The following is a 24,723-nucleotide window of genomic DNA, read 5'->3' on the forward strand; positions in this document are numbered from 1 at the left end:
GCAAAGGTAATCAAAACACAAAGAAGAGAATGGCTCCAAAACTTCTATAAGCATTGCCCTAGAGAAAAACACAGTTTGAGGGCAAACAAAACTAGAATTCTTGGAAGAGATGAAGCAAAAATTAAAAAATGCTTTCACAAATGGAATGAGAGTATTTGAGGTAAAAACTGGAAAAGAAATTAGAGCTATGAAAGAACGAATTGGAAAGGGAATTAGCAACTTGACAGAAGAGGTGCAAAACCTTATTCAAGCAACAAATTCTTACTTAGTGTTAAATAGGGGTACTTTGAGTTCTTGATTTGTTTATCTAAAAATAGGCAAGGGGAGAGAGTTAATCCTATCTTCACACAATCAAGCTTGAAATCTAAATCCAAATACCCTAAGCTTTCCCTCATTCCAGGTCTATAAACACTCTTCCTGCTCAAATATCATATAGAACTTGCACATTTCTGCTGTCCTTATCATATCACTCTCATAAAAGATAAAAAAGGCATCAGCAACAGGTGGAAAGAGCATTCCCAGTCAGCTTCCCAACCAACCTTCTTTAGTCGACCAAAGTGTCCTTGACCAGATCCCCCAAAACCGCACCATTGAACAACTTGATGTCCCTCCTTCAATAGAGGAAGTCCAAAAAGCCATTAAACAAATGAGTGCAGGCAAGGCACCCAGTAAAGACGGGATCCCAACCGAGGTGTACAAGGCCTTAAATGGAAAGGTGCTTCAGGCATTCCACATAGTGCTGACCAGCATATGGGAAGAGGAAGACATGCCCCCAGAACTCAGAGATGCCTCTATCATAGCCCTATACAAGAACAAAGGTGCACGAGCAGCCTATGACAACTACAGAGGAATCTCACTACTCTCCACTGTTGGAAAGATTATCACCTGTGTTTTACTCAACAGACTCCTGTCATCTGTTTCAGAGCAGAACCTGCCTGAATCACAATGTGGCAGATCGCAGCACCATCGACATGGTCTTCACGGTGAGGCAAATGCAGGAAAAATGCCTTGAGCAGAACCTGAGTCTCTACATTGTCTTCATAGACCTGACGAAGAGGTTCGACACAGTGAACAGGGACTCATTGTGGGTGATCCTTAGCAAGCTTGGTTGCCCAGCAAAATTCGTCAAACTGATCCAGCTCTTTCATGTCGACATGACAGGAGAAGTCCTATCTGGTGGAGAGACTTCTGATTGCTTCAACATCTCCAATGGCATGAAACAAGGCTGTGTCCTCGCTCCGGTGCTATTCAACCTATACTTCACCCATGTATTACGACATGCTATGATGGATCTAGACCTGGGCGTCTACATCAAATACCGACTGGATGGCTCACTATTCAACCTTCGCCGCCTGACTGCAAAAACAAAGACAACAGAGAGACTCATCCTTGAACTCTCTTCGCAGATGACTGTGCTCTCATGGCCCACCAAGAAAATCATCTTCAAACCATTGTGGACAGGTTCTCCACCGCAACAAAACTGTTTGGCCTGACTATCAGCCTCAGCAAAACAGAGGTGCTGTTCCAACCTGTACCAGGAATGCCGTGCATTCCAATCGTTGGCATGCAGCTTTCTAACGTCAACACTTTCAAGTACCTGGGCAGCACCATCGCCAATGACGGGTCCCTATACCACAAGATTAATGCCAGGATCCAAAAGGCCAGCCAGGCACTTGGGCGGCTGCACTGCAAAGTCCTCCAACACAGAGGTGTAAGCACTGCGACGAAGCTCAAAGTGTTTAACGCAGTGGTCCTCAGCTCGCTCCTGTACGGTTGTGAGACATGGACACTGTACTAGAAGCACATGAAACAGCTGGAGAAATTCTACCAATTTTCTCTCCGGTCAATCATGAGGATCTGATGGCAGGACTCAATCACCAACCAGGAAGTCCTCGACAGAGCCAACTCCACCAGCATCGAAGTCCTGGTCCTCAAAACCCAGCTACGATGGTCTGGACACGTCATCTGCATGGACCCACAGCGAATACCAAGACAGGTATTCTATGGTGAACTGTCAGCTGGACTCAGGAAAAAAGGTCGACCAAAGAAAAGATTCAAGGATCAGCTAAAGTCAAACTTGAAGTGGGCTGGCATGACACCAAAACAACTAGAACTTGCTGCCTCTGACAGAAGCAGCTGGCGAACCCAAATTAACCATGCCGCCACCACCTTTGAAGATGAACCACGTCGACGTCTTGCATGCCGACACCAGGCCACAACTGCACCTCCCGTAACAACTGGCGTCCCATCCCCATGTGCCACAAACTCTGCACCTCAGCCTTTGGACTTCAAAGCTATATGAGGGTACACCATAGATGAAAATGCACAAAGGCAATAGTCGTTCTCGGTCACCGAGAGACTACTACTATCATAGGTAGGCTTATCATAAACATGATAAGCAATGGGAACAGTGTATTGGGTGGTGGATTTGCAGCAAAGAAGACCTTGGATTGAATTCTACTATCAGCTGTGTTAACCTTAATCAAGTCATTTTAATTTTCTTCAACCTTAGTTCCCTTGCCAGAAAAATGGGTAACTTTACTATGTACTTCCCTGACAGAATTGTTATGCTGATCAAATGAGATAATCTTTGTGGCACATTTTGAAAACCTGAGAAGTGCTATATGAATCTTAATTATAATTACGTGTTACTCTGAATAAGTACTGCCCTTTCCTTAGGTGGATGTTTAACTTATTGAGAGAATAAAAAGTTGCATTTGGATGAGAAACAGAAAAGCATGTTGAGGAGAGATACATCACTCTGAGAGGACTTAAGTGAAAATAGCCCCTTTTGCTGGCAAAACTACTGACTGATGGTTGCAACACATTGGTTGCCAGTATCTAATTTACATATAACTGATATTAGGATGTGGAAGTTGCTTTCTGGGAAAATGAGTTAGAGACCTGTTTGGAAACTGAGAAAATTGAATTTTCAACTACTTATGCCACATTTGATGCTTTTCAACCTAATATAGAGGTGGGTTATTAAAAAGGAGGAATACCTAATTTGTGGCGGGAGAGTAAATTGAAAAGCCACATGAGAAGCTGTGGAATTAGAAGATAGAAGCCAATGAGATAGGACAGCAAGGTAGTTCAATGGATAGAGAACCAGCTGGAAATGTGGGTCCTGGGTACTTTCTAGTTGCGTGACCCTGGGCAAGTCACTTAAACCCAATTGCCTAGCCCTTATTTATCTTAGAACTTACAATTAGTATTGATCCTAGGACAGAAGGCAAGTTTTCTTTTCTTTTCTTTTTTTTAAAGCCAATGAGATAAGCTGTTTACAGAAGCTAAAACAATCCACAGTCAACAGAAAATAGCCTAGATGCTTCTAGCTAACTAAGGAGACACAGGCTCTACTCTTACTACAGAGAGCTGATCTGATTGGAGGGTGCTCCAACTGATCTTGGAAGCTAATTGGAGAAAGCAAAATCCTTTACTGTTTGAAGGGCTGACCAGGGAAAGGCTTCCTTAGCACCAACTATACTTTGAAAAAGGGCAGCTAGGAAGTGCAGTGGATAGAGTGCTGAGCCTGTGGTCAGGAAGACTAGAGTTCAAATCTGAAATCTGACAATTACTGACAATGTGACCCTGGGCAAGTCACTTAACCCTGTTTACCTCAGTTTTTCTCATCTATAAAATGAGGACATGGCAAACCACTCCAGTATCTTTGTCAAGAAAACCCTAAAGGGATCACAGAACAGTAAGACATGATTGAAAAAACAATTCAGCAACAATGACATACCTTGAAAGTGGGGAAACTCCTTTGAGGTTTGCCTACTTTGCTCCTTATTGCCCTCTATAGCTAAAGGGGGAACAACTATTCAAAACCAGAGAAGAGACAAAATAGATTTGTGATTAAAGGAACTGCTTTTCACTGAAAGATTGCAATGCAGCCTCAGCATTCAGCCAAAGGAGCAGATCTGGAAAACTCTGCAAAGTATAGGTTTAAGATAAAAAGAGATAACACTGAGGACTGAGTAGCAAGGAAGCAGTTTTGCCTATCAGGAGAGTAGAGAAGTCCAGATAAGACTGTACCATAAAGACAATAAGGACCTGTAGCCTGGTGTTGCTCCAGGCACAAGGATTAATATTTCCATGTTCACTTGCTTCACTGTTAAGTTTCTGTAATTTTTGTGCCTTATTTTCCTCCATGGACTTGTGCATCCATTGTGGGAAAATATGATACTTTTATGAACAGACTGTTATTATTATTGCTTTACATTTAGTTTAGTTTAGTAAATATTTAATGATCAAGAGTTAATGATGATATCTTAGTTGAATTGTTTAAATGGAAAGCATACCAGTAGGGGGGAGGTACAGTAGTGTGTAGTAGAAGCTAAGTTTTTTCTCCTCAACATGCTCAGTAGGAATTCCTGTAGGACTTTGAAGACTGAATCGAAGTAGCATGGCCATCCTTTGGGAAAATAACCTTGACTTGCCATCATGGATGCAGCTCCAGTCCAGGAAGAAAGAACTGGAAGGGAGTTGAGGGAGGACATCCCAATCTGTGCTACACATGAATGTGGCTTATTCCTTCAATGGTATGGAAGCATCGTGAAAACGGGAACATTGTAATGCTTAAATTTGCACTTTGTATCTCTCCCAGGTAGAAGTACATTTTTTGTTTTTGAACACAGTAGGCTCTTAATAGGTAAATATTGAAATTGCTTGTTTTCCATATTTTCATGTTTTTGTTTTTATATTTGAATACATGTCGAAAATACAAAAAAGTTAAAATAAAACATTATAACATTTTAAAAATTTGTTGAATTAAAGGAAAAGTTGAGGTTCGTAGGTCCCCCTTCTTCATTGCACTCAAGAGTAGCTCTTTTGACGGATCGAAACACTCAACACTTCATAAGAGTGGCCCGGCTATGCTTCAGACGCATGCGTACTAAATCATTGGTCACCACCAAGCCAGCTCACGTGCCCATAGCAAAGATGATGAGAGAAGCCACGCCCACCTAAGGAAAGCGATTCCGCATCCATCCTCCTCTTGAGGCAAGCTGGGGGAGGGGCTGAGAAACCGGAAAGATACATTGCGCATGGCTCAAGAAACTCCTCCGCTCCCGCCATTCCTGCACCTTTTTCCGCTCTACGTCCAATCCTTGGAAGCGCTGCCACCGGAAGCGCTTTGCCTCGCGACCGGAAAGGGCTGTGCGCGAAGACGTTGGGGGCGGAAGTGACGGGGAGGGGGTGTTAGTGGTGTGGGGTGGTAGTTGGCGGGTGGTTGATCTGTTCCTGTCGCCATGTCCGCGGGGAGTGCGGCGCATCCCGGGGGTGGCGGGTGAGGCCTGGAGGGTGAGGGAGGTGTGGGCGGGAATGGGAAGGGATGAGAAGAGGGCCGAGGAGGCAGAGTAGCGGGTGGGAGGAGGTGAGGTGAGGCTTGGCCGAGGGAGCGGAGGTGGAAGGGAGCATGAGGAGGGGGAGTGAAGGAGGGTTGGGGGGGGGGTCACTGAGAAGGGGTGGAGGGGCAGCTGAGGCGAGTGGGACAAAGCGGGAGGAGGAGCTTTGGGGAGATCGCTGGGGGTTGGGGAGCCAGAGGAGAAGGAGGCTGGACGACCAATCGGGGAAAGAGGCGGAGCTGACCGAGGGGGAAGGTGACAGGGCTGCTGGGGCGGGGGCAGTTAAAGGGGCTTGAGATCCTAGAGTAGAGGAAAGGCACTTGCACGTAGACGTCGAATAAGTTTAGTAAATTTGTCACTGAATTTCGAAGAATAACTAATGTTTTAGAACATGTATTAGTGCAAGAGAACAGTGGACTTGGAAGTTATAGTCCAAGAACAGAGCTTATGAATTCGTCTATTCTCTTGTCTTGGGGATGAGAAGAGAAATGACTTGCTGAAGGTCATACATCTAATAAATACCAAAACCGGTTTTTAAGCTAGATCTGAATGACTTCAAATCCAGTGCTACATTCTTCTTCCTCACAGAGAGCTCCCCCTCTCCAGTTTGTTTGATAGCTTTGTAGGGCACAATTCTGGCTCCTTGAGCTTTAATTTCATGTGTCAAACCTTAAAACATGCACTGCTTATATTTGCCTAATTGTGAGAAAAGGGCAAAGCAGGTTACACAATGGTGGGGAGAGGGGCACATACCTATAGTCTCTGCAGCTGGGAAGGCTGCAGTTGGTAGATGACTTGAATTCTTGGTAGAAGTAAGGCTAAATATAATTGGATGTCTAAACTAAGACAGGCACAGATGTAATGAGCCCCCTAAGGAGGGGCTAACTGGGAGAGGTAAGAAAAAGTGGAAATATAGGTTCAAGTTTACATGTAGATCAATATTGTGATTAGCCAGTGATTTGGCTACTGCATTTCCAGATTGAGTGAGAGAGAAAGATAAAATATACCTGTTGTATTATCCTAGGTAAGGATGGAAGAGGACATTTAAGTAGGACAAGCTACAAGAGGGAGTAAAGGAGGACTAGGGAGCTGAAATTGTGGAGGTAAAAGAAGGGCAGCCAGGGCAGTAAGCAGGTTGACGTTTTTATCTCCTTTCTTAAGGCGCCGAAGTAAATGGGACCAGCCAGCACCAGCCCCACTTCTCTTCCTCCCACCTGCTGCCCCTGGTGGAGAGATTCCCAACAGTGGGGGGAGTCCTGGGGGATCAGCAGCTGCTCCCTCAGGAGCTTTAGATGCAGCAGCTGCTGTGGCAGCCAAAATCAATGCCATGCTGATGGCGAAAGGAAAGCTCAAACCAACCCAAAATGCTGTTGAGAAGGTATTTCACGAATAGGCTCATCTTTTGATACTTTTCTTAAGGAGGTTATAATAAGAATTTATTTATTGAAACATTTCTCTTAATTATAAGTCAAGTAGTTGATTTTGAATAAGTTATTTTAATATGTTCTAAGATTGATAGGTTTGGTCAATTTATCAATAAATGTAGGTTTTTTGGGTGCTGCATGTGTGTAAAAGTTTAATAGACTTTACTTGATGACTACCTTAAAGTCTAATGGGTATGTGTGTGAGAGAGAGAGATGTCAGTACTTTATGTTTTTGCTGGGCATTTTGTGGAATTACAGAATCTTCCAAGTTAAAAGAGATGTTAGAGATTTAATCCAACTTCTCTCTCTTTGAAGCAATCTTTAATTTCCTGCAGCATTTTAAAAGCCATCCAACCTATGCTTGTGTACCTTCAATGACAACTTACTACTTGTCTGAGGTAGCCCTCTAAGAAGTTTATTCATGTGTTAAAATGAAATCTTTCTCCAATGATTTCTATCCTTTAGCATAGTAGTAATCAACATGTGTTTGGAAAAAAAACTATTCCATGTAGCTCTATCAGGTAGGCAATAGAAATTTATTAAGTGTTTACTATTTGCGAGTCACTATATTAAGTGCTGGGGATACAACTTCAAGCAAAAAGAAAGGGAAGGCACTTTTAGTTGGTAAAAGATGACCATCAAAGGGAGCTGAAAAGGGGAAAAAGCATATGACTTAATGGTGCTGAAATCCAAAGAGTTAGAAGCAGTCAGGAAAGAAATGGAGGATGGCTGGCCTGGTTCCTTCTCCAAATTGGAGGTCCCTGGAGGAACTCATCAGTAGGAGGAGGGGGAACAGAGGAACCTTCCAGAGTGAGAAGACAGGATAGCAAAGTCCAGAGAGCCAGATGCTCCAGATAGATTATTAGAATCAAAATGACTATTTGAACATTCATTTTCTACAAAGTTAGTGGGAATTTCCAGTAAAGTTAAGAAATAAATTACTTTTTCCTTGAATATTTCAGCACTTGTATGCTTTTAATTAGTATTAATTTTTATGGACATTTGTTCATTACTTGTGGTGATGGTAGGGGCAAAGAATTAAATGCATATCAATGTAGAATGATCCTTGAAGTGAATGTTAACTATTTCTTGGGCTCCACAGTTTCTATGGACATTTTCTCTGAAATCATACTGGAACTCACTTAGAAAATATGACTGGATTGTACTGGATCCACATTTTTGCTTTACACAGAAAATTTTAAGACCCTATCCGTTGTACAAAAGAACGTCAGGTTTTATTTTGCCTTAGCCTCAAATCTGCTGGACGCTGGTGGGAAGCAGCCAAAAATGTGAAAGAGGTACTCCTGGATTAAAAAGTCAGGGCATATAATTAGGAAGTAATAGTATTTAAAATTCTGAGAAAGATGAATTGAGGTTTTGTTTTTTTTTTACTTTGTATAGATAGCTTTTGCATTATGTTGTGTGCTATATTATTACAGGTATTTATTACAAATGCTGAAAGGATGAATGAATGATCCAGTTTAAAGGTTGTGGGATATTGATACAATAGATAAAATAGTACATATGGCTTTGGGATTTGGAATAAAGGCCTGATCTGAGGAATATTATCTGGTGGATTCTTCCATACATTTTACTACATGCTTACTCAGATGAATTAGGCCACAAACAATCATAATTCAGTTCTCTCACCATTTCCTTTGGTGAGAACAATTTTCTACAGTATTTAGTCACAGAAATCTATATACAACCTCCAAATGACATCTGTTCCTCACTTGGTTTTCTGTGGGGAGTGTAGTATATGATATAAAAACAATAGATTGGAAGTCAAGAGGTCAAAGTTCTTAGTCACTGCTTTGCAACAGTAATAATAATTGACATTTTAATATAGTTACTTTAGGCAAGTAAATGATTTTATACATCTCATTACATCTTCACTATATCTTTGTAAGTCACATAAAACAATTATATTAATTTTTTATAACATATAGGGAAACTGGTCTAGTGAGGCTATGTGGCATGCCAGTGGGGATTGGCTAGTGTTAGAGGCAGTCTGTTTTAATCCAATCTCAGAATTTTTTACACTGTATTGCCTTATCCATTTAATCTTGAACAATTTACTTCAACATTGTTGTACCTCTATTTGTAAAAGAGTTTAGGCTAGATGATATCCAAGAGCCCTTTTATTTCTTTACTAGGTATTTTATATTGAGAGCTGCAACTGGTTTCATTTTTTCTTTGTATTCCCACTGCCTTGTACATAGTAGGTGCTTAATAAATAAATATTTGGTCATTTTAATTGAATGACATGGTTTAGGGAGGTGAGGGAATAAGAAAGAAAATTGGGGGACGTGGGTGAAGCCAGTAAATATTTTATTATTCTGTCTTTTTTTCTGATTTCTTTCTGTTTGTAGCTTCAGGTTCCAGGCAAAGGCCTGGTCAGCAGTAAGAGCAAAGATGACCTGGTGGTAGCTGAAGTGGAAATAAATGATGTTCCCCTTACATGCAGGAACTTACTGACACGAGGACAGACTCAGGATGAGGTGTGTGTGGAGTTGATCTTTGGTTTTGGAGTAGTAATACATGGAGGTATTTTTAAAAAGAAAGATTTTAAAAAAAATGAAAAGATCTAGACATTTGCCTTTAGCTTTTTGTTCAGTCATTTTAGAGCCATGTCTGACTCTTCAAGACCCAATTTGGATTTTTCTTGGGAAGGAAGCTGGGATGGTTTGCTGTTTCCTTCTCCAGCTCATTTTTTTTTCCAGCTCATTTTTTAAATGAGGAAATGGAGGCAAACAGAGTTAAGTGACTTCTCCAGTGTCACTCAAGTAGTATGTATCTGAGGCTGGATTTGAACTCAGGGAGATGAGTCTTTTTGATTCCAGGCCCAGCACTCTATTCTCTGTGCCACCTAACTGCCACTTGCTATTAGCTAAAGGATTATTATTCTGGTGGACATGGTCAAGACTGAAATCATGTTGAGAAAAATAGATGTTTGAAGTTTAGAACTCAATACCATTGTGAGAATGCAAAAGGTGATGAAATCAGGAAAATGGACCCTTAAAGTAGGGGAGAGACCCTTTTTGCAACCTTGAGGTAATTGACATTTTATCAGGGAGGATCTTTAAGGCAGTAATTATGAGCTCTTTGACTCTTAATTTATATATAAGTGAAGCATCTAGATACATAATGGAGACACAGTTAAATGTCAAATTTTCAGAATTAAAGCATGAAATTAATTCATTCATAACTGTCAACTTTGTCTTGGTTTCTTGGTTCTTAGGGAAAATCACATGCAATTTGTGGGCTTTCTAATGAACAAACATGCCATTTTGTTCATTGTGCTTCTTTGTCCTTTTTAGATCAGCCGACTGAGTGGGGCTGCAGTCTCCACTCGAGGGAGGTTCATGACAGCAGAGGAAAAAGCCAAAGTGGGACCTGGGTACGAATTGATGTTTTTCATCCTTGGTTTGCAGTATGTTGGAGTAGAAGTCACCAACTGATAAAGACTGTTCCTTGAGTCTGCTGGGTCCATTTTATTGGAATATTTTAAAGATAATCTGATTTTTTAAATTAGCAAGTTGTTACAGTGATTGCTTAAAAAGTCCATTTAGGTATTCCAAATGTCTCTTAGGTATACCACTTGTCTCCTAGGTATCTCAGAAAAGATATATGCAATGCAGTTGGCTACTGTCTATGTGACAAATATGGACTGTGAAGAATCTATCGTACAATTTTAATCCTACACTGCCTTTTACCTTCTACTTGATACATTTGATTTTTCTCTTCCAGCTGTCAGTTGATATGGTCTTGGGAATTTCAAACTTTAAAAAATATTGGCCTAGAAAAAAAATTTAGGAGATGAAATTTGAAATCAAAACAAAAACCTCTTAAAGATGATTTTTGGACTGCCTGCTAATATGTAATATGGGGTTTGTTTTATTGTTAATTATCCACATTACTGCCAACTTTTATCATGGTTAATTAAAGTTAATTATAGTTTTGAGATCCACAGGCCTATTCAATTTAGACCTAATATGTAGTTGCCACACAATCTATTTTTACATATCTTGATTAGCACATAGTTCTAATGAAGTCACAGCTTTAGAGTGTATTCCTAATGCTAAGCAAATCTAGTAAATTCATTCTTGATTCACAATAGATTTCAAATGAATGTGGATAGATGTAGAAAAAGTATAATCATTCTTGGAAGAACAATCTTACTGAATTAGGACTATTACCTTCATAATAGGACCTTGTACAATTTTTATTTGAGAAAAATCTCAAGTTACTTTTTCAAGGACTTTAGAGATTGGCAAGGCCACTTGGAAACCTTTGCCTGAACCATTTGTAGAAATGTGTTTTGTACTATTGATATTGGTAGTGATGGTGAATAATCCATTTCTGTGATAATGCTTTCTTGGTGTATAATGGTGTGATTCTTCCCCTGTCCTTTAAACCCCTATGGGGAGAGGGGTTCTAATGTACCAGAATAACATTTCAAGGAAACATCTAATCAGTGGTTTGTTTACTTCTCCTAAAAATAAACACCAAAATAAGTTTTTTTCACTGTTATCAGTTGGAATTTTCAAACTTAAGACTTTTTTAACCTTCTAAGTGTGAACCAGAGTTGAAATTTTTTAAAAAGAATGAAAAATAAAAAGTCTTGGGGCCAAATAGTTCAGATTGCCTCTTGTCTGCAATTTAGTGCACTATCCTTAGGGACTGTCTTCTAAATACCAATGTAGTCAGGGTTCATGTAATATGCAATTTTAAGAACTAAACTCTTTGTCATCAGGGACCAATATGTAGGAAAAGGACTTTAAATTAGAATTGTTTTTGAAAAGCAATGTCTAAAATGTGAACTTAGATCCTTAGTATATTCTGTCTTAATCTGAGCATTCTCTTGCCTCCAGTAGTAGAAGAAAATTACCTAACCTTGACATCTATTCCATTTGTAGTTTGTTTTCTCACTTAAAATTTTAAAATTTAGAATATTGACATATATTTCCTTTAATTTGAAAGATTTTTTTTTTAATGTTCCCTTTTCTAGCGACCGTCCATTATACCTTCATGTTCAGGGCCAGACACGGGAGTTAGTGGACAGTAAGTAACAGTTTTTGCTTTACATTCAATATGGCAGGTACTTATACTATATTTGAACTACAAGTTGACTGTTTGAGACTGTGTACAAGGAGATAAATTGACTGATTTCATCTTCTGTTCACTTTCCAAAATGTGAATGCTTAGAGAAAGCCACAGGCTTGATCAGTGCACAAGATGGATTATCCATCCTTGAGTTGTTGAGAGTTGAGCTTGAATTGATTCATTTGTAAGAGATTTATTTTCTGTGTCCTCTTAGGAGCTGTAAACCGAATCAAAGAAATAATCACTAATGGGGTTGTGAAGGCTGCCACAGGGACCAGTCCAACTTTCAATGGAGCAACAGTCACTGTATATCACCAGCCTGCTCCTGTTGCCCAGTTGTCACCCGCTATTGGTCAGAAGCCTCCATTCCAGTCAGGGGTATGTAATGCAACTTGACCATCTTTAGGTAAACAGCTTTGAGTTAAATTTTAGGGTATTTCTGTTTTAAAAGGTGAGATCCCCAAAAGATAAGTGGATTGGGAAGGGGTGGGGTTGTTGGCTGAGAAACTGCTTTCAAAAAAATTGTAGGCTATCAGCAAATATATGAAAAATTGTTCCAAATAATGAGAGAAATGCACATTGAAGCAATTTTAATATTTCTCTTAACACATAGCAGATTAGGAAAGATATCAAAAGAACAAAGTAGTCAATGTTGAATAGCTTGTGAGAAGATAGATAAAAATATACTGTTAGTGGAATTTTGAAATGGTACAACTGTTCTAAAAAGTAATTTAGAATTGTGAGAAAAGTTACTAAATTATTAGTAACCCTTGATCCAGCAATTACACTACTGGTTATATACTCCAAGGAGGCCAAAGATGAAAAGAAATGTCCCATATACACCAAAATAATCATAGCAATGATTATTTTTGTGGTGGCAAAAAAAACCCAACAAAAACCAGAAACAAAGTAAGTTCCTACCAATTGAGAAATGGATCACCAAAATTTGACATTAATGTCATGAACTGTTGCATTATAAGAAATACTGAGTATGTGGAATTTAGAGAAACATGGGAAGTCTTGTATGAACAGACGCAGAATTTAATATCAGAGTGAATGAAAACACTAAAAATGGTGAAATTTGGATTAATTCCATTGGCTGCTCTGAGAAGCTGATTATGAAGCATATATCAGTAAAGATGTGAGGGACTAAAGATGTAGAATGCTGTATATATGTCTAATGCATATGCCTATTGGTTTTGCTTCAGTGTTTTTCTTGTTTCAGGGGATGATTCAAAGGAGGTGGATTTTAGAGGAAATGATTTGTTTTTAAGCCATAATTATCAGTATATTGTTTAATGGTACTTTATGCCTTCATCTGAGGGTTAAAAAATTTTCAGTTAAGGAATCATTCTTTAAATGTATGATTAGTGATTTAGATTATTTCTGAACTTGATAACAGCTGGAGGACTAAGAAGGCTGAGTCTGATGAAGCTAGACTCTGCTGATACAATCCTCCTACAGAAAAGGGTTGGAGAGAGCAGTCCCACTTCGAGAATAGTAAAGGACTGACTGTACTACCCAACATTATATTCATTCCATCTTGTCATAGGAAGGAAGGCTATTTATGTTTACTATTATATGTACTATATATTATATTATATTTACTATATATGTACAGTGCCTATATTATAAGGGTATGAAAGAAGCCATCCCTCTGAGCAGTGCTTCCTGCATACCTTTTTTTTTTTAATTTGGAAAACTTTAATTAATATAGAATATTTTTCCATGGTTATGTGATTCATATTCTCCCTTTCCCCAACCCCTGTGAATGAGAAAATTGGAGAAAATCTGCAACAGAGCCGAAGGAGTAAGTCTCCAATTTTCTCATTCACACCCTTTCCCGTAGCCAACTCACAATTCCACTGGGTTTTATATGTGTCATTGATCAAGATCTATTTCCATATTATTGATATTTGCATTAGGGTGATCGTCTAGAGTCTATATCCCCATCAACCCATGTAATCAAGCAGTTGTTTTTCTTTTGTGTTTTTGTTCCCACAGTTCTTTCTCTGAATGTGGATAGCGTTCTTTCTTATAAGGTCTTCAAAAATTGTCCTGGATTATTGCATTGCTGCTAGTAGAGAAGTCTCTTACATTCGATTAAACCACAAGCATTATCAGTCTTTGTGTATAATGTTCTCCTGGTTCTGCTTCTTTCACTCTTGAGGTCGTTCCAGTTCACATGGAATTCCTCCAGTTCATTCTTTTTAGCACAATAGTATTTCACCACCAACAGATACCACAATTTGTTCAGTCATTCCCCAATCGAAGGGCATCCCCTCATTTTCCAATTTTTTGCTACCACAAAGAGCCCTGCATACCTTTTAAGTGTTTTCTCCCTTCAGCAAACATCCCTTGTCAGGTGCCTTGGTAATTTGGTACAAAGTGTATGGTGGGTAATGATGAGTAACATGATGGGGTTTGGTATAAATTAAGTACTTTGTGAAGTATTTGTATTGTGGGTGAGGAACTCAGTACATAGGGATATTGGGTGTCATATCATATGGAATATTTCATATTGAGGGAATTAATGTCTATTGTACATGTTTCTTAAGGAATAAGATTTACTTGTGTTCTTTTTGGGCTGAGATGTGATTCTATTTTGTCTACAGCTGCATTATGTTCAAGATAAATTATTTGTGGGTCTGGAACATGCTGTACCTACATTTAATGTCAAGGAGAAGGTAGAAGGCCCCAGCTGCTCATACTTGCAACACATTCAAATAGAAACTGGCGCCAAAGTCTTCCTGCGGGGCAAAGGCTCAGGGTGCATAGAGCCAGCTTCAGGCCGAGAAGCTTTTGAACCAATGTATATTTATATTAGGTATGATTGGAGAGGGTTGGGGGTTGGGGTGGGTAAGACCGTTACCTATTGTTCAGGGCATTTTATGGTGTGATGCAGACTAAGCAAAAGAAATAGGCAATTCAACGTTTGTAAAACTTAATAGAATGGCAGAAAAATACTTTATAAACTATTAAACAATATAGAAATGCATGCTATTTTAAAGCAGTGCATTACTTTTCCATTTACAATGTTCAACTCTGCAATTTGTAGTTTTAAAACAGTTTTCTTAATCTGACACCTGTGAACTTGTTTTTTCAGTGTTTTCATAGTTATTTCAGTATAATTAAATTCCTTTCTAAACCTGTGTTTTCTGTGCATTTAAAAGCATATGAGAAGAGATCTATAGGCTTAAATTGCCATGATTTTAAAAAAAGTTGAGAATCCCTGCTATAAGAGAATTAAGATGATATGCCCAAGTATAAAAAGTTTTACTGGAATCTGATTATTTTGACTATTTTCTTGGATAATTGGAATAGCCTGGCATTTATTTTTTCCCCCTTTTAACTGAAAAGGCATCTGTGAAAGGAAAGCTAATAAAAATGTTTATGGCCATGATATTGAACATACTCCAAATACTTATGGGTATATTTTTATGTTTAAGTATCTTTAAGCTTAGAATTTTAACTATTGATAATTTAGATCATGGAAATCAAAGACAAGTATACTAGATTATTTATTTTTCTCTCCTACTGAATTGTCTCTTTATTTGTAGCCATCCCAAACCAGAAGGCCTTGCTGCTGCCAAGAAGCTCTGTGAGAATCTCTTACAAACAGTGAGTTGTTTTCTCTTTTATCACTTTTGCAAAAGAAGTTTTTGCTCCCTGTAGGGCCTGTTGTGTCTTTATTTCTCAGCCTTCCACCTGGAGACACTTTGGATGCCAGAATTATCAAGGTCTGGGTTACAGTTTACATACCTGGCCTCCTGAACACTGGCACTGCTTTTGTTTCATCTTTTTTTTTTTAAATAATACATTTGTGTGGTTTTTTAGTTGCATGTTTTAAACCCAAAATATGACCCATGTTCTCTTACTGCCTGGGGGGGGGGGTAAGGAGTACAACCATGTGTGAATATTTGCCTAAGGCAAACTAAGTAGAGCTTAGAGTACAGTCTAAAAAAAACTGAGTGACTCTAAACTAGCTGCTGCTTGGATGAGCTGTCCTGTTGATGCTTTCAATCAGGAAGGCAGTGTGGGTGATCAGAGTTAAATTATGTAGCTATTTTTTAGAGCCTAAAAGGCTGAGATGCTAAATTGAGCCTTAGTGTTGGGACTTGTTGATGTCCCTCAGGCCTAGCAGTTTTCTAATTTTTGACTCTCTCCTGCTTCCTTGTTCTGGTCTTGGGCATTTGCAGGTGTGTATATGTATAAAGGTCAAGGGAGGGGGAATGGCATTAGAAGAAAATAATTAACATTCCTAATTAAAATTTGTAGGGGGTGGCTTGGGGAAGGTTGCTTGGGATTAATAGCTTGAAATTGCCTGGTTGCTGTCTGGTAGAATGGAAAGGTAGCTATGTAAATTGGGGAACAGATGTGTTATAGTCACCAAGAAATAGAAGTCCATTGTTTCATGAAACTGGCCTCATAATTTGTAGGCTTCTTTTCTGTCTTCTTGGCCCCTGGGCACTGACCTCTTTGAGGCAGCTGAGCCCTCATGTATGTTTTCTCCCCCATTTAGTGTTAATTCCTTGCTTTTTCTCCATGTAGCCCAAGTACATAGCTCAGTGTTTGGCACATAGTAAACATTTAATAAACACCTTTTCGTTTATCCTGTCAAAATTTAGATTAGACCCCAACATGAAAATATTAAATTGAGTTAATGATTTATCATATCATTTGAAAATTAATTTTCACAGCAGCTCCAAAAGTTCTTTGAAGCTCTAGAATTGCTTAAACAGGCTTTAGCCCAAAAGAAATGCCTTTACCAGAAGCTTTTGCCAATTAGCAAATTATAAATCTAGGGGCAGGAAGGTGGCTCATTAGATAGAGAGCCAGGCCTAGAGATGGGAGGTCCTGGTTTCAAATATGTCCTTAGACATTTTCTATATTTGACCCTGAGCAAGTTACTTATAAGTTATAAATCTAGGCTTATTCACTTGTTAATTTGTCCTTTTTCTTTTCTCAGGTTCATGCAGAATACTCTAGATTTGTCAATCAGATTAATACTGCCGTACCTTTACCAGGTATGTACATTTCAATTTGCTATTTTGAGATTATGAATCATTTTGTTGTAAGCAATGCCTATGTATGGGGCATGAAAACCAAGGCTAGGCTTAGAGAGCCCTGAATCCTAAGTAACATTACCTCACACTGATGTATAACTTGGAAAAACATTTTGCTTCATTTTTTTCCTTTCCTCTTAGGTAATAAGTGTAACTCAATTTGATTGTCTCCTTCTGCTGCAGCTGATAATAAACACTTTTTTTCTTCCCCCTCAGGCTATACACAACCCTCTGCTATAAATAGTGTCCCTCCTCAACCACCATATTATCCATCCAATGGCTATCAGTCTGGTTACCCTGTTGTTCCCCCTCCTCAGCAGCCAGTTCAGCCTCCCTATGGAGTACCAGGCATAGTGCCACCAGCTGTTTCATTGGCACCTGGAGTCTTGCCAACGTTACCTACTGGAGTCCCACCTGTGCCAACACAATACCCGATTTCACAAGTGCAGCCTCCAGCTAGCACTGGACAGGTAGGATACAAGAGGGTGTACAAGATGATATGGTTTGGGAAGGAAGGGAGAAGACACAAGTTAAGGAAGGAATAATTTGTAATATAAAGGCATTAGGTATCTTCATCCTTCACACTGAGCCACTAAATCACTTTGCCACTCCAAAAAAAAACAAAAAAAAAAGCTCTTCAGCAGATATCTATATCCATAAGTTAAGAGAGAACCTCATCATAGCCCACTCATACCATGAAAAACTTTTTTCTCCCTGGACCTTTTATCTTCATAACCTTTCTTAAGAAAGAGCACTGGATTCAGATTTTCATATGTGCAAATTTACAAAATGACATTAAGGACTTGAAATCTTAGCCATAACTTTAGATTTGGATAGGACTATAAAGCCATTTAGTCTGAAACCTAAAGAGCAAATCTGCTACAACATGGGAGTTATCCAGCCTTTGCTCAAATGCCTCTAGTGAGAACATAACCCATTATACCTCAAAACAGCATTTTATTCTGTTTGATTAATCCCTACTCATCAGGAAGTTTCTCCTTATATCAATTCTGAATTTGCCTTGGTGACTTCTACCCACAACTCTGAGTTTTGCTCTCTGTGGCCAAGCCGAGTGTCATTCTTGTTCTATTGCATAACCCTTCGGTTTCTTGAGGATGGCTCTCATGTCTCCTTAAATGTTTTCTGATACATGTTAAACATTCCCAGTTTCTCCAACTGATTCTCATACAGTCTGGAGTCAGGCTTTTCACCATTCTGGTTGGTTTTCTCTGGGGGTTCTTTATCTGATCCCCAGAACTGAACTGATCTGATATGATCAGAAAAGAATATTGTTGAGATGAGCATCACCTTTCTGAAAATTCCTCCTCTCTGAATGCAGCCTGAATCCATTATCCTTCTTGGCTGTTATAATCACACTGTTGACTCATTGAGTTTGCAATCCCTTTAGCTCCCCCTCTGATCTATTTCTGACAAACTGCTATCTAGCTGTGCCTCCTCCATCTTGTACTTGTGAAGTTTATTCTTTGAACCCAAATGTAATACTTGACATATCCCTGTTGCATTGCAATATTATTTTATTAGGCCAGCTATTCTAATTTATTAAGCTCTTTCTGAATTCTGACTTTGATTTGGATGAAATTTAAGTCAGTAAACATTTTTTAAGCTCCTACTATTTTCCAGACACTGTTCTAAGCCCAGGGGGTACAAAGAAAGGCAAGGAACTCACCATCTTAATTGGGGAAATAACATACAAACAAGATGGAGACAGGTTAAATTGGAGCTCATCTTAAGGGGAAGGCACTGACATTAAGGAAAATTAGGAAAGGTTTCTTGGAGAAGATCAAATTTTATCTGGAACTTGAATCATTCTCAATATATTATCTATCTCTTACAGCTTTGTGTTATCTGCAGATTTGATAAGTATGGTTTCTACAACTTTACCTAAGTTATAAACAAAAGTACTCAACAGCACATGGCAAAACTGATCTATGACTGACTCCAATAGAGAACTATCTCCCAAGTTGACATTGTGCCATTAGTAACTGCTACATTGTGCCATTAGTAACTGCTTTTTGAGTCTGGTCATTCAGTCAGTTTTGAATATGCCAAGTTGTTACTTATGTCTCCATCTTTTCCACAAGAATGGCCTTAGAGACTTATCAGTGGTATACTTCAAAATGTTAAACTCCCTGTGACTGTTAAAGTAAAGAATAAATTGGGGGGCTGGGGGGAATGACAGCTGGGTGGCTCAGTAGATTGAGAGGCAGGTCTAGAGACCGGAGGTCCTAGGTTCAAATCTGGCCTCAGACACTTCCTAGCTAATATGACCCTAGGCAAGCCACTTAACCCCCACTGCCTAGCCCTTACTGCTCTTCTGCCTTGGAACCAATACATAGTATAAGACAGAAGGTAAAGGTTTTTAGAAAGAGTAAATGGATTCAGCACCATTCTTAATTTTAAAGATTCTATAAATTAGGTTTTAAATTCTACTTTTTATGTAAGATAACTACTTGGCCAACTTTTTTTAAAAAATAATTTTATTTTTAGCATGCAGAACACACTTCTGTATTGGTCATTGATGTAAGAGCACACTCATACATATCCAAAACCCCAAAATAAAACCATAAACATGGAAGATAGTATGCTTTGATCTGCATCCATCTGACTGCAATAGTTCTTTCTCTGTAGGTGGATAGCATTCCCTGTCACAAGTCTTTCAAGATTGTCTCAGATCATTTGTTTACCAACTTTGATCCAGAATTTTTTTGGCATTTTTTAAAAACCCTTACCTTTTGTCTTAGTATCAATTCTAAGAAAGAAGAGCAACAAGGGCTAGGCAATTTGAGTTTAGTGACTTGCCCAGGATTACACAGGTATAAAGTGTCTGAAGCCAAATTCAAACCCAAGTCCTCCCAACTCCAGGCTTGGCACCCTAACTACTGTGCTACCTGGCTGCTCTTGGCCTCTTAAAATAATTTAAAAGAATAGTGTCAGAGGAACTACTTTTTGGTGACTGGAAATAGGAAGTGTAATTTTCTTTGCAGCGTATATTACCAGTCGTGGTTGATTGACAGTACTATCATGTTTGATAAATGTCATAAAATAAAAATATTGTTTGATGTCCTGGATTATTAATAGAGAATGGGTATGATTTTAATGTTTGCCTTTTAATAAGAACAGTGATAACACATTGAATTTGTAACAAGTCTTTTTTCCCAGAAGTTCAAAGTCTTATGTTTAGATTATCTACTAACTTCATTTAGTCCTAGGAAGAAGGGTGGTAGATAATCTTACTATAATTTTATAGGGAAACTAGAACCTAAGAGAAGGTGAAAGTTTATTATCAGTATATCTCCTAAAAGTATATTATTCTGTTTACCTCTTCACCCATTTTGCATTCTCATTTTCTGTCATTTTCTGGTTTGTTTTGACCTCCAGAGTCCGATGAGTGGTCCTTTTCTTCCTGCTGCCCCTGTCAAAACTGCCTTGCCTACTAGTCCCCAGCCTCAGCCCCCACTCCCAGCACAGTCCCAGGGGCAGAAGAGGAGGTTCACAGAGGAGCTACCAGATGAACGAGAATCTGGACTTCTGGGATACCAGGTCAAATAAAATATCCAGTCTTACTTTTCTCAGCAACTTTACCTTCTTACCTTGACTCTCCCTCTAAAGAGACAGAAATTCAAATCTACTTCAGCAGTCCTCTTGATAATATGTGATAAACCTATAATTTGATTAACTAATTCTGATTTTATTTTTGAGGGAATTATTGTGCAACTCCAGGGCTGCCTCCCCCCTTTTTTTTTAAAGTCAAAAAGGGCACAATGATGTGTTATACTAAGCATCCCACTCTGAGAAAGACTCCTTTAACTAGAATCTGGAAGGAATTCAGTAGAAGCCTCAACTTCCTATCTTAAGTACAAGAGGTTCTACTGCTATAGAAGTTTAATGATGATTCTCATCTCACTATAAGCATCAATATTCTACAAATTTGTTTAGGATTTTTTGTTGCTGCAGCTTGGCTTTCAATTTGCTATTTTTCCCCCAATGCCAAATAGGAAAGCTGCCAGAAATGTTAGCCTGGAATATATTTAGATATTCAGGGGAACCCTTTCCCCTAACCAATAAAAGGGTCTTGATCACTTCCAAGAAAAGAAGCTTATTTGAATTTGACCTGTATTAATGTAGTATCCAAAAATTACTAACTTTTTATAGTACAGTATATGACTAGGCTTGTGCTATTTAAGTTGTGATCAGTCTCAAAAAGTGCAAGTCATGCCATTTGAATCCAAGTAAGAGAAAACGTTCTATGTTTAACAAAGAGAAGTTGATATTCCTATTTTGAGGATAGTTACTACTTGGTCAAATCTCAAGGAACTATGTAGTTCACTAGACTAGTTACAGTTTACCTGAAAGATGGGGCACGTGACAGTTACATTAAGGAGCTAAACTAATACAGCAGTTGTAGATTTGCTAATGCCGCTGTATTTTTCTGCTCATAGCATGGACCCATTCATATGACTAATTTAGGTACAGGCTTCTCCAGTCAGAGTGAGATCGAGGGTGCGGGATCGAAGCCGGCAAGTTCCTCAGGCAAGGAGAGAGAGAGGGACAGGTAAGTTGGCTGAATTATCTTATGAAAATTTAACATGATCTAAGATGATGTTAGTTATTACAAAGTGGTCACTGATTATTGCTACAGGCACCAGTGTTATGAAATTGAAATGAGTACATCTGAGCCAAACAAGCTTTCTATTTATTATAACTAATGTAATGGAAAACACATTAATTTTCTTCTTTAAAGCCCATAGAAATAAGTGGGTGCAATTAACTGTAACCTTTTGAGAGCATGGTTATCCAGGCCTCTTCTTTTTTCTTTCTATTGCCTGCATGTTAGCCATTGCACCAAAAATGGATAAGAACCAAGTGAGGAAAAATTTTATGCAACTAAATTTATTGTTTGTTAATAGGTGTACAGTTTTGTTTTCTTTAAAAGATGTTATAGATAGAAGCTTGAAATTCATGGTCAAAGTTTAAGAGAATATCTAGATTTTTTCTTTTGTTTAAAAACAAACAAACCTTCCTTCTTAGAATCAATACTATGTATTGGTTTCAAGGCAAAAGAGTGGTAAGGACTAGGCAGTTGGGGTTAAGTGACTTGCCCCAGTGTCACACAGCTAGGAAGTGTCAGAAGTCAGATTTGAACCTTCCACCTCCTATCTTGGGCCTGGCTCTCAATTCACTGAGCCACCTAGCTGTCCTGATTTTTTATTTTCTTTTTACTTCTCTCCTGGATTCTCAAGAATTGATTTGACTTGCTTTAGAATGATGCCCAAACTGAAAAATTGGCACTCCTACCCATGCTAGTATTAAATCTCCTTGTCTTTTAACAGGCAGTTGATGCCTCCACCAGCTTTCCCAGTGACTGGAATAAAAACGGAATCTGATGAAAGAAATGGGTCTGGGGCCTTATCAGGCAGCCATGGTGAGTATGGTGTAGGTGGGAGACTTTTTTTAGTCTGGGCTATAGCTTTTAGCTTTCTTATCTGATGTTCACTTGGGTGATCCTGAATAATAAGCCACTTTTCTTGATGTTCAAACACATAGCTTGTAGCCACCTAACCTTTTATCTTTTAACTGGTACATCCAGAAAGTTTAGAGAATATTGTCAGTTTACATGGCATCAGTTTCAATTTCTAAAACCTACCAAAAAGGCTACTGATTGAATTTTTAAATTAAGTAACAAAATTCAAAAGTAGCATTGCATGCTCTTAAGAAACCAAGAGTTAATGTTCAAAACTAGTGAATAATGGTATGTCCTCATAGATCTAACACTGAACTGTTGCTTGATTTGAGGATCTTGCCTCTCATACCAAGACATCTACTCTGGACTTTAGAAGGTCCATAGGATGTGATACTCTATCATACTGTGCCCTTATTAAAAATAAACAGAGGCAAATACATTTCTTTTATACTTAACTTCTTTCTTTTAACTCTTTAAAAGGTGAAATGTCAGTCCTTAGAAACTCACTTGCTAACTTTCCTTTTTTTTCTTTTTTGTGTTTCTTTTTCTTTCTCTTTTCTTACATGGTTCTGGTGGATTCACATTTGCTGATGCTGGTGCTGTTTTCGTGTGATCTTCAACGGTTTTGGGTGACCATTGACCCTGTGACCTCAAAATGGTGTCCAACTAACCACTTACAATTAACATCTTTTTTTATTAACAATTTTATGGTATTATCTTTTTTTCTTGGTGGGGATGGGGGTTGGGGTTGCCTTTCTCTATTCTAGATTATCCAGCTAAGAAGATGAAAACCACGGAAAAGGGATTTGGGCTGGTAGCTTATGCTGGGGATTCATCTGATGAAGAGGAGGAACATGGAGGCCATAAAAATGCAAGTACTTTCCCACAGGGCTGGAGTTTGGGATATCAGTACCCTTCATCACAGCATCGAGCTAAACAACAAATGCCTTTCTGGATGGCCCCGTAGAAGACAACAGAGCAGATCTTTGATCATCAGTGACTCTTCTCTAGCAATAATGCATGTGTATCACATAACAGACTGTGGAGCTGGGGGAGCCATCTTTAACGTTTCCAGAAGTTAGAGGTGCCGTGTCCCCTCTCAGAGGAGTTCCATTCTTTTAAAGATGTTCTTATTTCTACAGCAGCATACCATCCATTAAAAGATGTTTAGAATCACAGGCTTATTTCAGGGGAGAGAGGATGTCTTGAGAATGGATGAAATGTGCTTGCTTGATAAAAGTAGCAGTGTTGCTTTTGGTCTGACCCCCATGTTATTTACAAATGTAAGACCCCAGCTCTGACATGATACAAATAATATTTGTATTTCCCTGCTGTTATGGATGATTATAAGCAGTGGCAGCCAAAATCCTAGCATTAATGGGGACATAATTTTGAGAACTCGCATTCTGTCTTTTAATATTTAATTCTTCTAAGAGACCCTTTTTCCATATTCCGTTGTTGGATTACTTTTGTTTTGAAAAATGCTGTTTTCTCACTTGAGAATCCTGTATCTAACTAGTTCCTGGGTGGAAAGTTGAAGTTACTTCCTCATCTTTATTGGGATTATCTACATACCCAGCACCTTCAGCGTATTTATGTCTTAAGACAGTCATTGCAACTTTATTTCATCCCTCCAAACTTTCCCTCTCTTCAGCTGGTCCAGATGAAACTCCTTGACTATGAGCAGGTCAGAGCATCTGAAGTTGTTCTTTTACTTCTCTCAGTCTACCAGGTTCTTTTCCCAACTGCATAGCTCATCATCATGGAAATTGTATGTCTCCACAGAACTGGTTGCAGCTGTAGTAGAGAGACTTGACTGCTCTTGACTAGGATGGTGAATCATTTAGAGTGACTGAAATTGCAGCTAGTTTCTTTTTTCTTGGCATTACGAAGGTCCTGCCAAAAGAACTTTTTTTTGTATTGAGAATATTGATATGTGAATCCACTAAGAACGTCGGTGCTGGCCTGCAGAGCAGGAGTTTAGTGTTTGAGATATTGGACTGTTGTTTTTGCACACTTGAACACTTTGCAGGCTGGCTTTGTATAAAATTTCTCTGGTTTCCTATATGTTGTAAATATTTAGAACCATAATTTCATTATAAATAAATATAAATATTCTGCATCTTGCTTCTTTCTTGGTATTGTAGTTTACATTCTCTAGCACAGAAAATGTGTCATGTGCTCATGGATCATTACCCTGGTTGTCAAATGTGGGAAAATACCATTTTTGTGGTTCTACAAAAATAAGCAAAACTGTTATAGAAGGGAACTGTCTGATAACTATAATAAATTTACCA

At 38.7% G+C, this 24,723-nt stretch overlaps 1 protein-coding gene and 1 non-coding gene across 5 annotated transcripts; both read left to right on the plus strand.

Moving 5' to 3' along the window:
* The first annotated feature begins 5,146 nt into the window (after positions 1 to 5,146).
* On the plus strand, positions 5,147 to 24,548 carry KHDC4 (KH domain containing 4, pre-mRNA splicing factor). Of its 4 annotated transcripts, XR_462026.3 has the most exons (15): positions 5,147 to 5,290; positions 6,510 to 6,726; positions 9,145 to 9,273; positions 10,093 to 10,172; positions 11,784 to 11,836; positions 12,093 to 12,256; positions 14,494 to 14,705; positions 15,439 to 15,499; positions 16,848 to 16,905; positions 17,161 to 17,414; positions 20,344 to 20,505; positions 21,405 to 21,517; positions 22,296 to 22,387; positions 23,194 to 24,113; positions 24,212 to 24,548. XR_462026.3 is itself a non-coding variant. In XM_001367058.5 (14 exons), the coding sequence occupies exons 1-14, from the start codon at positions 5,253 to 5,255 to the stop codon at positions 23,391 to 23,393; spliced, it is 1,833 nt and encodes a 610-aa protein (XP_001367095.1). In that variant the 5' UTR covers positions 5,147 to 5,252; the 3' UTR covers positions 23,394 to 24,548. The 4 variants fall into 4 exon arrangements, 2 of the variants coding, with proteins under 2 accessions (XP_001367095.1, XP_016285899.1); XR_008916295.1 differs by lacking the exon at positions 24,212 to 24,548 and having other exon boundaries at positions 21,433 to 21,517; positions 23,194 to 23,250; XM_001367058.5 differs by having other exon boundaries at positions 23,194 to 24,548.
* On the plus strand, positions 13,280 to 13,408 carry LOC130457788 (small Cajal body-specific RNA 4). Its single transcript, XR_008917062.1, has one exon. It is a non-coding gene; the product is annotated as a small Cajal body-specific RNA 4 (non-coding RNA).
* Positions 24,549 to 24,723: the final 175 nt, after the last annotated feature.

This window comes from Monodelphis domestica, chromosome 2, assembly GCF_027887165.1.
Source record: "Monodelphis domestica isolate mMonDom1 chromosome 2, mMonDom1.pri, whole genome shotgun sequence".
Classification (NCBI taxonomy): domain Eukaryota; kingdom Metazoa; phylum Chordata; class Mammalia; order Didelphimorphia; family Didelphidae; genus Monodelphis; species Monodelphis domestica.